The sequence below is a fragment of the Aotus nancymaae genome, unplaced genomic scaffold (genome assembly GCF_030222135.1).
Source record: "Aotus nancymaae isolate 86718 unplaced genomic scaffold, 86718_ANA_hifiasm-v0.15.2.pri h1tg000046l, whole genome shotgun sequence".
NCBI classification, from domain to species: domain Eukaryota; kingdom Metazoa; phylum Chordata; class Mammalia; order Primates; family Aotidae; genus Aotus; species Aotus nancymaae.
The window spans coordinates 29,144,376-29,159,727 of record NW_026988460.1 but is presented as its reverse complement, the minus strand read 5'-3'; the positions used below and the strand labels follow the sequence as shown (position 1 = coordinate 29,159,727).

Genomic DNA, 15,352 nt, shown 5'->3' with positions numbered 1-15,352 from the left:
GATTTATCTCTGGGGCCTCTGCTCACAACTGCCTTCAAGGGGATCCATGTGATCTTTGGTGAGAAGGAACATCCTGTTTTAGAGGGGGAATGGATGTTGGCATTAGAACATTTTAAGTGTTTATTCCAGTGCCCCTTCAGTCCAGGCCCTACCTGCCTTTCAAGAGAGGCCCTCCTCAAAGTCATCTTAGCAGCTCTGCTCCCAGGAGCCCACACTATTTGTACCACTAGGTAATGCTCCCCTTTGATTCCAGCTGTTGATCATTGTATTCTCCTTTTTGTTTTGATCATTCTGGCTAGGAATTTATAAATTTTGTTGATCTTTTTAAAGAAGCAATTTTTGACTTCGTTGATTTTTGTTTCCTATTGTTTGCATTTGAGTTCATTGATTTCTGCTCCTATGTGTATTACTTCTTTTCTTCTGCTTATTTCAGGTTTAATTAGCTAGGGTTGTTTTCTAAAGCTTCTTAAAGTGAAACTATATATCATAGATTTGGCACCTTTTTTTCTAATATAGAGGTTTAAAGCTGCCAAATTCCCTCTAATGACCGTTTTTACTGCATACCACAAATTTTTCCCTACATGTATGTAGTTCAGTGATCAGCCAGAGATTTGGGCAGAGTTTCTGTACAGTATGTGGAGCTCTTCTTTCTGGGGAGTTCTTCCTCACTCTCCAGATGCTGCGCTATCCCCAGACTCAGATTCCTGGTTTTCTATTCAATTTCTAGGCTCCCAGTGTGGCAACAAATGAAGCCAGTTCTTAAGTAAGACCCATAAAAACAGGAAACTCACCCGGTCCGATTTCCTGCTCCCACATGTCAACTCTCCTTCGACTTCTGCTTGCCTTTCGTCATTCTCCAGGGTTGTTTTTTATATTTTGTCTAGAATCGCTTTATTTCTGCAGGAGATGCTGTGGATTGAGTGTTTGTGTCCTGCCAAAATTCATATGTTGAAACCCTAACCCTCAGTGTGAGGTACATGGAGGTGGGGCTTTGGGAGGTCGTGAGGGTGGGGGGCTCCATGGTAGGATTAGTATCCTTATAGAAAGTGGAAAAAACTAGAGTTCTCTTGTTCTCTTCCTTTCATGTGACAATAGAGCAAGAAGGTGGCTATCTGCATATAGGAAGAGAGCCCTTACCAGACATCAAATCTGCTGGCACGTTGATCTTGGACTTTCACACCTCCGGAATTGTGATAAAATGTTTGTTGACTGGGTGCCGTGGCTCACACCTGTAATCCCAGCACTTTGGGAGGCCAAGGCAGGTGGATCACCTGAGGTCGGGAGTTTGAGACCAGTCTGGCCAACATGGTGAAACCCAGCCTCTACTAAAAATACAAAAATTAGCCAGGCGTGGTGGCACACATCTGTAGCCCTAGCTACTCGGGAGGCTGAGACAGGAGAATTGCTTGAACTTAGGAGGCAGAGGTTGCAGTGAGCCGAGGTTGCACCACTGTACTCCAGCTTGGGCCACAGAGTGAGACTCTGTCTCAAAATAAATAAATAAATAAATAATAAATGTTTGTTGTTGAAGTCACCTGCCTGTGGTGTTTGTGGTAGCAGCCTGAGCTAAGAGGAGGGCTGGCTGGTGTGAGAGGAGCTCTTCTGCCATGTGGAAAGAGGAAACTTCACTGTTGGTGCTAGTGTTGGCCACCTCATGTCATTAGATGCCACTGGAGGGCCCCACCTGGATTGTGAAGACTGGAAGGAGGCCTCTGGATCTTGTGCCTCTTTATAGCCTCTTAGAGTTCCGCTTAGTGAAGGGTTGTAGACGTTTTTAGCCAGGCTTTCACCCTGTGGCTTCAGCTGCCCTGCGCCCTGCATGCCTGGGGAGACCCACAGCCCAGCTGCCTCCTGGATCTCCTTTGCTGCAGACCCCAGGTGCCATGTGGGCAACACAATCACAATAGAACTTTCTGTCTTCCTCACCCCCTGCTCTGCCAGTGTTCCTGTTCACCTTTCTTTCAGGTAGAAACCTTCCTCCTCCTACTTTAATTTCTATTCATAAAGGAGCCTCTTCACGACTGTGGCTTAGGTTTCCGGTCTCACTGTGTCTTGTCTAAACCATGCATTGTCCACATGGTTTTCTTATCCTCATCTCCCACCCACTTTGCAGTCTACTCTTTATATATATATATATATATATAAATTGTACTTTAGGTTCTGGGGTGCATGTGCAGATCATGCAAGATTGTTGCATAGGTACATATATGGCAATGTGGTTTGCTGCCTCCATCCCCTGTCACCTATATCTGGCATTTCTCCCCATGTTATCCCTCCCCAACCTCCCTAACCCCCGCTGTCCCTCCCTAGTCCCCTCCAACAGACCCAGTGTGTGATGCTCCCCTCCCTGTGTCCGTGTGTTCTCATTGTTCAACACCTGCCTATGAGTGAGAACATGCAGTGTTTGATTTTCTGTTCTTGTGTTAGTTGGCTGGGAATGATGGTTTCCAGATTTATCCATGTCCCAACAAAGAACACAAACTCATTGTCTTTTATGGCTGCATAGTATTCCATGATGTATATATGCCACATTTTCCTTGTCCAGTCTGTCATCGATGGGCATTTGGGTTGGTTCCAGGTCTTTGCTATTGTAAACAGTGCATGTGCATGTGTCTTTATTATAGAATGATGTATAATCCTTTGGATATATACCCAGTCATGGGATTGCTGGGTCAAATGGAATTTCTATTCCTAGGTCCTTGAGGAATCGCCACACTTTCTTCCACAATGGTGGAACTAATTTACACTCCCACCAACAGTTTAAAAGTGTTCCTATTTCTCCACATCCTCTCCAGCATCTCTTGTCTCCAGATTTTTTAATGATCACCATTCTAACTGGTGTGAGACAGTATCTCAATGTGGTTTTGATTTGCATTTCTCTAATGACCAGTGATGATGAGCATTTTTTCATATGTTTGTTGGCCTTGTTTATGTCTTCTTTTGAAAAGTGTCTGTTCATGAATTGCTGCCTCAACTTCAGACATTAGCCCACTTTTGAATGGGTTTGTTTGTTTTTTTTCTTGTAAATCTGTTTTAGTTCTTTGTAGATTCTGGATATTAGCCCTTTGTCAGATGGGTAGATTGCAAAAAATTTTTTCCCATTCTGTTGGTTTCTGGTTCACTATAATGATTGTTTCTTTTGCTGTACAGAAGCTCTGGAGTTTAATTAGATCCCATTTGTCTATTTTGGCTTTTGATGCCAATGCTTTTGGTGTTTTAGTCATGAAGTCCTTGCCTGTGCCTATGTCCTGAATGGTACTGCCTAGGTTTTCTTCTAGGGTTTTTATGGTGTTAGGTCTTGTATTTAAGTATTTTATCCATCTGGGGTTAATTTTAGTATAAGGTGTCAGGAAGGGGTCCACCTTCTGTTTTCTGCATGTGGCTAGCCAGTTTTCCCAACATCATTTATTAAATAGGGAATCCTTTCCCCATTGCTTATTTTTGTCAGGTTTGTCAAAGATCAGATGATTGTAGATGTGTAGCATTGCCTGCAAGGCCTCTGTTCTGTTCCATTGATCTATATCTCTGTTTTGGTACCAGTACCATGCTCTTTTGATTACTGTAGCCTTGTAATATAGTTTGAAGTCAAGTAGCATGATGCCTCCAGCTTTGTTCTTTTTGCTTAGGATTGTCTTGGCTATGAGGGCTCCCTTTTGGTTCCATATGAAGTTTAAGGTGGTTTTTTTCAGTTCTGTGAAGAGGGTCATAGGTAGCTTGACGGGATCACTTTGGGCGGTATGGCCATTTTCATAATATTGATTCTTCCTAACCAGGAGCATGGAATGTTTTTCCATCTGTTTGTGTACTCTTTTATTTATTTGAGCAGTGGTTCATATTTCTCCTTGAAGAGGTCCTTTACATCCTTTGTTAGTTGTATTCCTAGATATTTTATTCTCTTTGTAGCAATTGTGAATGGGAGTTCACTCTTGATTTGGCTCTCTTTTAGTCTGTTATCAGTGTATAGGAATGTTTATGATTTCTGCCCATTGATTTTGTATCCTGAAACTTTGCTGAAGTTGCTTATCAGTTTCAGGAGATTTTGGGCTGAGACAATGGGGTCTTCTAAATATACAATCTTATCATCTGCAAATAGAGACAATTTGACTTCCTCCTTTCCTAACTGAATATCCTTTATTTCTTTTTCTTGCCTGATCACTCTGGCTAGAACTTCCAATACTATATTGAGTAGGAGTGGTGAGAGAGGGCATCCTTGTCTAGTGCCAGATTTCACGGGAAGGCTTCCAGCTTTTGCCCATTCAGTATGATATTGGCTGTCGGTTTGTTGTAAATAGCTTTTATTATTTTGAGATACATTCCATCAATACTTAGTTTATTGAGAGTTTTTAGCATAAAGAGCTGTTGAATTTTGTTGAAGGCCTTCTCTGCATCTATTGAGATAGTCATGTGGTTTTGTCTTTGGTTCTGTTTATGTGGTGGATTACATTTATAGACTTGTGTATGTTGAACCAGCCTTGCATCCCCGGGATGACGCCTACTTGATCATGGTGGATAAGCTTTTTGATGTGCTGTTGCAATCGGTTTGCCAGTATTTTATTGAAGATTTTTGCATCTATTCATCATGGATACTGGCCTGAAGTTTTCTTTTTTTGTTGAGTCTCTGTCAGGTTTTGGTATCAGGATAATGTTGGTCTCATAAAATGATTTGGGAAGGATTCTCTCTTTTTGGATTGTTTGGAATAGTTTCAGAAGGAGTGGTACCAATTCTTCTTTGTACGTCTGGTAGTATTTGGCCGTGAACCCATCTGGACCTGGGCGTTTTTTGGGTAGTACGCTATTAATTGCTGCCTCAACTTCAGCCCTTGTTATTGCTCTATTCAGGGTTTCAACTTCTTCCTGGTTTAGGCTTGGAAGGGTGCAAGTGTCCAGGAATTTATCCATTTCTTCTAGATTTACTGGTTTATGTGGATAAAGCTGTTTGTAGTAATCATTGATGGTAGTTGGTAGTTTTGTGGAATTGGTGGTGATCTCCTCTTTATCATTTTTTATTGCATCTATTTGATTCTTCTCTCTTTTCTTTTTCATTAATCTGGCTAGTGGTTTATTTTGTTGATCTTTTCAAAAAACCAGCTCCTGGATTTATTGATTTTTTGAAGGGTTTTTGTGTCTCTATCTCCTTCGGTTCTGCTCTGATCTTAGTTATTTCTTGTCTCTGCTAGGTTTTGAGTTTTTTTGATCTTGCTCCTCTAGCTCTTTCAATTTTGGTGATAGGAAGTCAATTTTAGATCTTTCCTTGCTTCTCATATGGGCATTTATTGCTATAAATTTCCCTCTAGACACTGCTTTCATTGTGTTCCAGAGATTCTGGTACATTGTGTATTCGTTCTCATTGGTTTCAAAGAACATCTTTATTTATGCCTTCATTTCATTGTTTATCCAGTAAACGTTCAAGAGCCAGTTGTTCAGTTCCCATGAAGTTGTGCGGTTCTGAGTTAGTTTCTTAATCCTGAGTTCTAATTTGATTGCACTGTGGTCTGAGAGACTGTTATAATTTCTGTGCTTTTGCATTTTCTGAGGAGTGATTTACTTCCAATTATGTGGTCAATTTTAGAGTAGCTGTGATGTGGTGCTGAGAAGACTGTATATTCTGTGGATTTGGGATGGAGAGTTCTGTAGATGCCTATTAGGTTTACTTGGTCCAGATCTGAGTTCAAGTCCTGGATATCCTTGTTAATTTTCTGTCTCGTTGATCTGTCTAATATTGACAGTGGAGTGTTAAGGTCTCCCACTATTATTGTGTGGGAGTCTAAGTCTCTTTGTAAGTCATTAAGAACTTGCTTTACGTATCCGCGTGCTCCTGTATTGGGTGTGTATATATTTAGGATCATTAGCTCTTCTTGTTGCATTGATCCTTTTACCATTATGTAATGCCCTTCTTTGTCTCTTTTGATCTTTGTTGGTTTAAAGTCTATTTTATCAGAGACTAGGATTGTAACTCCTGCTTTTTTTTGCTCCCCGTTTGGTTGGTAAATCTTCTCCATCCCTTTATTTTGAGGCTATGTGTGTCCTTGCACGTGAGATGGGTTTCCTGAATACAGCACAGTGATCGGTTTTGACTTTTTATCTAATTTACCGGTCCGTGTCTTTTGATTGGGGCATGTAGCCCATTTACATTTAAGGTTAATATTGTTATGTATGAATTTGATCCTGCCATTTTGATGCTAGCTGGTTGTTTTGCCCGTTAGTTGATGCAGTTTCTTCATTGTGTCAATGCTGTTTACCATTTGATACATTTTTGGAGTGGCTGGTACTGGTTGTTCCTTTCTATGTTTAGTGCTTTTTTCAGGAGCTCTTGTAAGGCAGGCCTGGTCGTGACGAAATCTCTGAGCGATTGCTTGTTCATAAAGGATTTTATTTCTCCTTCGCTTATGAAGCTTAGTTTGGCTGGATACAAAATTCTAGATTGAAAGATTTTTTCTTTAAGGGTGTTGATTATTGGCCCCCACTCTCTTCTGGCTTGTGGGGTTTCTGCTGAGAGGTCCACTTTGAGTCTGATGGGCTTTCCTTTATTGGTGACTAGACCTTTCTCTCTGTCTGCCCTTAGCATTTTTTTCTTCATTTCAACCCTGGTGAATCTGATGATTATGTGCCTTGGGATTGCTCTGCTTGAGGAACATCTTTGTGGTGTTCTCTGTATTTCCTGGATTTGGATGTTGGCCTGCCTTGCTAGGTTGGGGAAGTTCTCCTGGATAATATCCTGAAGAGTGTTTTCCAGTTTGGATTCATTCTCTCTGTCACATTCAGGTACACCTGTCAAACGTAGATTAGGTCTTTTCACATAATCCCATATTTCTTGGATGCTTTGTTCTTTTCTTTTCACCCTTTTTTCTCTAATCTTGCCTTCTTGTTTTATTTCATTGAGTTGATCTTCAGTCTCTGATATCCTTTCTTCTGTGGCCGATTTGGCTATTGAAACTATGCTTCGCGAAGTTCTCGTGTTGTGTTTTTCAGCTCCATCAGGTCATTCATATTCTTCTCTAAGCTGTTTATTCTCATTAGCATTTTGTCTAGCCTTTTTTCAAGGTTCTTAGTTTCTTTGCATTGGGTTAGAACATGTTCTTTTAGCTCAGAGAAGTTTGTTATTACCCACCTTCTGAAGCCTGTTTCTGTCAATTCATCAGACTCATTCTCCATCCAGCTTTGTTAACTTGCTGGTGAGGAGTTGTGATCCCTTTGAGGAGGAGAGGTGTTCTGGTTTTTGGTATTTTCATCCTTTTTGTGCTGGTTTCTTCCCATCTTTGTGGATTTATCTACCTGTGGTCTTTGTAGTTGGTGGCTTTCAGATAGGGTCTCTGAGTGGACATCCTTTTTGTCGATGTTGAAGTTATTTCCTTCTGTTTTTTAGTTTTCCTTCAAACAGGCCCCTCTGCTGTAGGACTGCTGGACGTCCACTGCAGACCCTGCTTGCCTGGGGATCACCTGTGGTGGCTGCAGAAAAGTAAGGGTTGCTGCCAGTTTCTTCTTCTGTTGTCTTCATCCCAGAAGGGTACCCCTCAGATGTCAGCCTGAGCTCTCCTTTATGGGGTGTGTCTTTGGATATATGGGGTTTGGGGAGCTGCTTGAGGAGACAGTCTGTCCCTTATAGAAGCTCAGCTGCTGAGCTGGGAGCTCCATTTTTCCATTCAGAGCTACTGGGCAGGTACATTTAAGTCTGCTGCAGCAAAACTCATAACTGCCTTTTTTCCCAGGTGCTCTGTCCTGGGAAAGTGGGGCTTTATTTATAAGTTCCTGATGTGCTGCAGCCTTTTTTCAGAGATGTCCTGCCCAGCAAGGAGGTAGTCTAGTCACCGTCTGCCAGCAGAGGCATTGCTGAGCTGCTCTGGGCTCTGCCCAGCTGCTGTGTGAACTTCCTTGCAGTTTTGTTTACAGAGGTACAGTTAGGACTGCCTCAGTAATGGTGGTTGGCCTTGGTAATGGCGGACTGCCTCAGTAATAGTGGACTGCCTCAGTAATGTCAGACTGCCTCACTATTGGTGGACTGCCTTGGTAATGGCTGATGCCCTTCCCACCACTGAGCTGGACCGTCCTGGGTCCAGCAGCGCTTGCTGCAAAACTCTCAATCCAGAGCGTTTCAGATTTCTGATCTTTGTGGTGGTGGCACTTGCTGAGCCATATCACCTGGCTCCCTGTTTTAGCCCCCTTTTTATCAGTTGAATGAGCAGCTCTGTCTCCCAGGTGTGCCAGGTGCCAGTTGAAATGGCTGCCCAGATTTGCGTGAGTTTTTGTGCAGAGACCGGTGGCACCAGCCGTGCTGGAAACTCATGGCACTTTTCAGCGCAGGAATCTCCTGGTCTGTAGGCAGTAAAAACTCATTTGGAAATGCAGTAATCACTCACCCTCTGAGTTTTTCTCACTGGGAACTGCACGTCAAAGCTGTTCCTATTTGGCCATCTTGGATCTGCAGTCTACTGTTAACATGGACAGAGACTGACCATAGGAAGAGGCAGTGCTGGGTCATCATGTCCTTTAGTGAAACTCCTAGTTCACCTCCTTTACTCAGAGGACAGCGTCCAGACTCCTGACCTGATGTTTGGGGTCCTGTGGGTGTTGGCTCACCTGCCTTTTCTGGCCTCATTCCCTGTCACTCCTCACTTACTCTGGGCTCCAGTAAAGCAACAGTGTAGCTGCTCACAGGACAGTGCCTAAGTGCACCTGGGCCTGCTCGGGGGCCACATCCTGTGTGCTTTGCCCACTTCTCTCCTGGGCAGCCCTGCCAGTCTTAACTAGCATGCTGCCTCCTCTCCAGGCCTCACTCAATCCTGCTAAGGCAGTGTTGGGCAAGCTTGCCTCTTCAGCCACCTCTGTGATGATATTTTAAGTACTGTATTGCAATTGTTTTATGTCTCTCTCCCTAATGTAAGTGATGAGTGGAGACCTTGTTTCATCTGTCTCAGTGCCTGCAACATCTCGTACACAGCAGAGCTCAGCAGAACATGCTTAAATTAACAGAGGTCTCTCCCGAGGCTGTTGGTGGTCAGGCCTGGGTTGAATCTGTTGCTGTGGAAAATGCATGTGTTTACTGTTGGACTCAGAATTTGGGCCCTGTGTCCCCCAAGCTGGGAAATGGGCTCATATTCAATATATGTGCTTCAGAATCGTTCTAAATATCCATGCAAAAGGGGAGACTCTGCCGATACTGAAGAAGGGAAAATTCAAGCCATCTTTTGCAAAACCTGACTTCTGCCATCAGGAAGAAAAGTGTGTTTAGTTTAATGTCCAGATGAGAAGATGCTCTTGGTCTCAGATGAGCAATGAGCATGTAATCTGTGTGCTGAGTGAGGAGTGCAAGGGGCTCACTCAGTGGGTGTAGCAGCTGTCACTGTTTTGGGATCTTTCTGCAGCAAGGGACAAAAAGGTGGGATAAATGCTTTTAAAATGTGTCTAAAAGTATTTGGCCAACAGCTGTTGATTAAAGAAGACGGAAAAAAAAGGACTTAATGATTATTGAGCTCTTATGAAGTGCCAGGAGCTTTTCACATTTAATGTTGTTAGTCCTTTCCCCAGTATAGATGGAGAAACTGAGGCTCAGAGGGGCAAGGTGACTCTGCCAGGGCCACACACTTAGCAAGGTTCAGAACTGGGACTCAAAATGAGGTCTTTCTGGCTCTAAGTATCTAATGAAATATTTAATGTACATGATGGCTTATCTAGGACTTATCGTAGGCTGTTGAATGCACATCTCCTGTCTCTTCCTCTCTCTAGAACCTTACTGCCTTTCCTTATTCTAATGTTAACCTCATTCAAGGGTGATGTCCTTGGTTCAGCAATGGCAGAGCACCTTCATCTGCAGGCTTGGTGTGCGCCGTCTCTAGCATCTCCATAACATCCACTAAGTGCCAGTTATCCAGTAGCTGCTTTTGAATATTTGTGGAATAGGTGATGGAAGCTGGCAGGATCCTTCCTGCAAATGTGTGCTGCTCGTTCCCTGCTTAAACCTCTCAGATTCTGAGCCTTGAAGTCCTTAGAGCCTGCTTTACAAGGAAGAATGCTACTCTTTCTTGTCTTTGCCAAGAGGAAGATACAGGAAGACTGGAGAGCCTTTTGGTTCTTTAAATTGCTGCCATCTTCATACGTCATTGTGCTTTACTTACTCTTTCCACTTCGTGGAACAGGACTTAAGCAATGCCTCCTGGTAGTCTGACCCAGAGAAAGGAGGAGGGCTGGTGTGGGACCAGAAATTATTAGAGCCAGCTGAGTTAGGGCCACCACACCCCTTCTCAGAGGGAAAAGGGACCACAAGAGGGGAATTTCTTCCCTGGCCAAGGTCTACAGATACGGAAAGTATGGGGAGGACCTCACATTAGCCTCTTGCCTTCACAGTCATCATTTTGGCTCATGTACTTTGCAGATACAGCCCTCATATTGTGCTACATTCTACCCAAGTGGCTAAGAAAGTTACTGAGAGAGACGAGGCACATAGTGACACCGTACTCATAGGCAATGGGAATTAGTCCCTTGCATGTGTGCATGTATGCGCCCACTTGCACACCCATACACACACACGTACATGTACATGTGTACATGCTCATACATATGTCTCTCAGAGCTCAAAGCAGAGTAAAAACTCTGTACTCCAAGGACTTGTTAGTTAAGGAGCCATATTAGGGAGACAGTTTTCTCCTGAGTTTGGGGGCACATTTCATACTCTGTGGCTGGCTCTGCCCCCTTGAGGACACCTTGTCTCCTTCCTTGGCATGAGTACAGACACTCAGCTCTTTCCAGAAACTCAATACCTCTCTGAAAGACAGAAGGTTTCCCACTACTAAAGACCTGCATAAATGTGTTAAATTTGAAAACAGTTTCTAAACAATATTGTGAACAACAGCAGCTTTGTTAGAATCATTCACACGGTGCCTTGCATGCGATATGTCTTTTTTTATTTTACTTTAGGTGCATACTATATCTGGCATTTGTCCCCACGTTTTCCCTTCCTACCCTCCCCACTCCCACTGTCTCTCCCCTATACCCCCAACTGCCCCCAGTGTGTGATTCTCCTCTCCCTGAGTCCATGTGTTCTCATTGTTCAACACCCACCTATGTGTGAGAACATGTGGTGTTTAGCTTTGTGTTTTTGTGTCAGTTTGCTGAGAATGATGGTTTCCAGATTCATCCAAGTCCCTACAAAGGACACGAACTCATCATTTTTTATGACTGAGTAGTATTCCATGGTGTATATGTACCACATTTTCTTTGTCCAGTCTATCATTGATGGGCATTTGGGTTGGTTCCAGGTCTTTGCTGTTTTACACAGTTCTGCAATGAACATACGTGTGCATGTGTCTCTGTAGTAGAACTATTTATAGTTCTTTGGGTATATACCCAGTAATGGGATTGCTGGGCCAAATGGAATTTCTATTTCTAGATCTTTGAGAAATCGCCACACTGTCTTCCACAATCGTTGAACTAATTTACACTCCCACCAACTGTGTAAGAGTGTTCCTATTTCTCCACATCCTCTCCAGCATCTGTTGTCTCCAGATTTTTTAATGATTGCCATTCTAACTGGCATGAGATGGTATCTCAATGTGGTTTTGATTTGCCTTTCTCTAATGATCAGTGATGATGAGCATTTTTTCATATGTTTGTTGGCCTCATACCTGTCTTTTTTGTAAAGTGTCTGTTCATATCCTTCACCCACTTTTGAATGGGCTTGTTTTTTTCTTGTATATCTGTTTTAGTACTTTGTGATTCTGGATATTAGCCCTTTGTCAGATGGGTAGACTGCAAAAAATTTTTCCCATTCTGTTGGTTGCCGGTTCACTCTAATGATGGTTTCTTTTGCTGTACAGAAGCTCTGAATTTTAATTAGATCCCATTTGTCTATCTTGGCTTTTATTGCCATTGCTTTTGGTGTTTTAATCATGAAATCCTTGCCTATGCCTATGTCCTGGATGGTTTTGCATCGGTTTTCTTATAGTGTTTTTATGGTGTTAGGTTTTATGTTTAAATCTTTAATCTATCTGGAGTTAATTTTAGCGTAAGGTGACAGGTAGGGCTCCAGTTTCTGCTTTCTGCACATGGCTAGCCAGTTTTCCCAACACGGTTTATTAAACATGGAGTCCTTTCCCCATTGCTTATTTTTGTCAGGTTTGTCAAAGATCAGATGGTTGTAGATGTGTGGTGTTGCTTCTGGGGCCTCTGTTCTGTTCCATTGGTCTACATCTCTGTTTTGGTACCAGTACCATGCTGTTTTGATTACTGTAGCCTTGTAGTATAGTTTGAAGGCTGGCATTGTGATGCCTCTGGATTTGATCTTTTTACTTAGGATTGTCTTGGCTATGTGGGCTCTCTTGTGATTCCATATGAAGTTTAAAGTGTTTTTTTCCAGTTCTGTGAAGAAGGTCATTGGTAGCTTGATGGGGATAGCATTGAATCTATAGATTACTTTGGGCAGTATGGCCATTTACATGATATTAATTCTTCCTAACCAGGAGCATGGGATGTTTTTCCATCTGTTTGTGTACTCTTATTTCCTTGAGCAGTGGTTTGTAGTTATCCTTTAAGAAGTCCTTTACATCTTTGTTAGTTGTATTCCTAGGTATTTTATTCTCTTTGTAGCAATTGTGAATGGGAGTTCACTCTTGATTTGGCTCTCTGTTTGTCTGTTATTGGTATATAGGAATGCTTGTGATTTCTGCTAATTGATTTTGTATCCTGAAACTTTGCTGAAGTTGCTTATCTGTTTATGAAGATTTTGGGTTGAGACGATGGGGTCTTCTAGATATACAATCATGCCATCTGCAAATAGAGACAATTTGACTTCCTCCTTTCCTAATTGAATACCCTTTACTTCTTTTTCTTGCCTGATTGCTCTGGCTAGAACTTCCAATACTATATTGAATAGGAGTGGTGAGAGAGGGCATCCTTGTCTAGTGCCTAATTTCAAAGGGAATTCTTCCAGCTTTTGCCCATTCAGTATGATATTGGCTGTAGGTTTGTCATATATAGCTTTTATCATTTTATGATACATTCCATTGATACCTAGTTTATTGAGAGTTTTTAGCAGAAGGGCTGTTGAATTTTGTCAAAGGCCTTCTCTGCATCTATTGAGATAATCATGCAATTTTTGTCTTTTGTTCCGTTTATGTGATGGATTATGTTTATGGATTTGCATATGTTGAACCAGCCTTGCATCCCTGGGATGAAGCCTACTTGATCTTGATGGATAAGCTTCTTGATGTGCTGTTGCAGTCTGTCTGCCAGTATTTTATTGAAGAGTTTTGCATCTATGTTCATCATGGATATTGGCCTGAGGTTTTCTTTTTTTGTTGTTGAGTCTTTGCCAGGTTTTGATATCAGGATGATGTTGGTCTCATAAAATTAGGGAGGTTTCCCTCCTTTTGTATTGTTTGATACAGTTTCAGAAGGAATGGAACCAGCTCCTCTTTGTACGTCTGGTAGAATTCGGCTGTGAACCCATCTGGACCTGGACTTTTTTTGGTTGGTAGGCTATTGATTGCTGCCTCAATTTCAGCCCTTGTTATTGGTCTATTGTTTTCAGCTTCCTCCTGGTTTAGTCTTGGTGTAGAGTACAAGTGTCTAGGAATTTTTCCATTTCTTTCTGGTTTACTGGTTTAAGTGCATAGAGCTGTTTGTAGTAATCTCTGATGGCAGTTTGTATTTCTGTATGTTCAGTGGTGATATCCCCTTTATAATTTTGCTCTTTCATTACTTTTTTTTTCAGGCTTTTTTTCTTTTTCTTTTTTAATGACCAAAACAAAGCATCTAAAACTACATCTTCTGGGAGAACCACTTGTTCTTGCCTGTCTTGTATCTCTCCTCAAACTTGACCTTGGCCTCTTGTCGGGCCTTGCGTTTAAGGGCAGGATCCCTGAAGACATCCTTATTGACCACAGTTTTGTCCAAAGGGATATCCACGGAGTACCTTGTGGTCATTAGGTGATTGTAGTTATAAACTTTCACAAAAGACTTGATCTTTGACCTCTTGGCGATCTTCTTCTTGACCATGGCAGCTGTCAGTTTGCGGAGATAGCGGTCAATTCCAGCCACCAGAGCATGGCTGGAGGGGCCATCTGAGGTGCCATCATCAACGTTCTTCATGATGACGGCTTTGTGTCCAGAGTAGTGTCCAACCAGGACAAGCACCACCCTTCCAGGTTTCATGAACTTGCCCATTTTGGCAGCAACCACTCGGGCCTACAGCAAAAAGGAAAGAAGAACACTCCCGCTAACCTTTCACCCCGGGGAGGAGTCGCATGCGATATGTCTTTGATGGAGACCTATTGAAAAGCAGTGTGGTGAGTGGGAAGAATGTGGGCTTCGCAACTCTGTAGACCTACACCACGCCCAGCCTTGCTGTCTGATAGCTATGCCATCTTGAGTTCATGGCCCTTGTCCAGCATCCACTCAAAACTTAGTGGTATAATAATGATGAGTCCTTGGAGAATAAATTTACAACCTCTTGAGAAGATTGTTGAAAATTACACCACTGTATTAGGTGGCCTGTGTTTTGCTTTTGCTAGAATTACCAATAACGTTACTTAATAATTCATCATATGCATGAAATATGAATGCGTCTTTTGAAAGTGTAAATTCTGTTCAACATACATTTATGCATCATGTGCCTACCAGGTTTCATGCCAGGCATGGGGACACCAACAGAAGTAACTCAGGGTTGCTGCTTGCATGAAGCTCCTATATTGGCAGGGGGATCAATAGCTTTAGACCAATTAGTGTAACAATAATTAGAATAATTATAGGATATATTTGAGTGCTGTGAGAGTATAGATAGGCGATACAGTTCTGTTTCGTTGGAGAGAGAAGAAAAAATAAGCTATTCAGGGATTTTGATTACAGCCATAGAAACCAGCTCTGGCTATCATAAACGAAGAGGGAATTAATTGGAGAGTTGTTGAGGCTCACCTGTGGGCGTTGAGCCAGAGGGCCAGGCCTGGGGAATGGGCCAGAAGCAGGGGAGCTTCTAGGTCATGAAGCCCTACCAGTTGCTTCATTGTACTCTTGCTGCTGTTTCTGTGGTCTCTGTCAAGCCAGTCTCCATCAGTCCCTCCTTTCTGTGTCATTTATTTATTCAGGGTTCAGTTTTGTGTGATGATGACTGACTGAGCCCAAGTGGGGTGCCTACTCCTGGCTGCTTCACGACAGAGAAAGCACACATATTTGATCTCCACTTTGATATAGGACAGCTTCCTATTTGGAAATTGGACAGAACCTCCCCAAGACTCCAACGCAGGATTTAATAGGGTGCTGCAGGAGCGTTGACTGGGTCCTTGACAGTCGGCAACAGCAGAGCACTTGGGCAGGCAGAGTATAGAAGAAGAGACGTTTCTGGCAAAGAACAGTAGGAGCCAGAAGC

At 42.6% G+C, this 15,352-nt stretch overlaps 2 protein-coding genes across 3 annotated transcripts in view; one reads left to right on the top strand and one right to left on the bottom strand.

Annotated features, from left to right (window-relative positions):
* The window catches only part of CHCHD6 (coiled-coil-helix-coiled-coil-helix domain containing 6), a 250,274-nt gene that overhangs the window by 112,256 nt on the left and 122,666 nt on the right, over positions 1-15,352 (top strand). The window lies entirely within an intron of this gene.
* Positions 13,750-14,154, bottom strand: LOC105733410 (large ribosomal subunit protein eL27-like). The gene has a single exon (XM_064362162.1). The coding sequence runs from the start codon at positions 14,152-14,154 to the stop codon at positions 13,750-13,752; it is 405 nt and encodes a 134-aa protein (XP_064218232.1).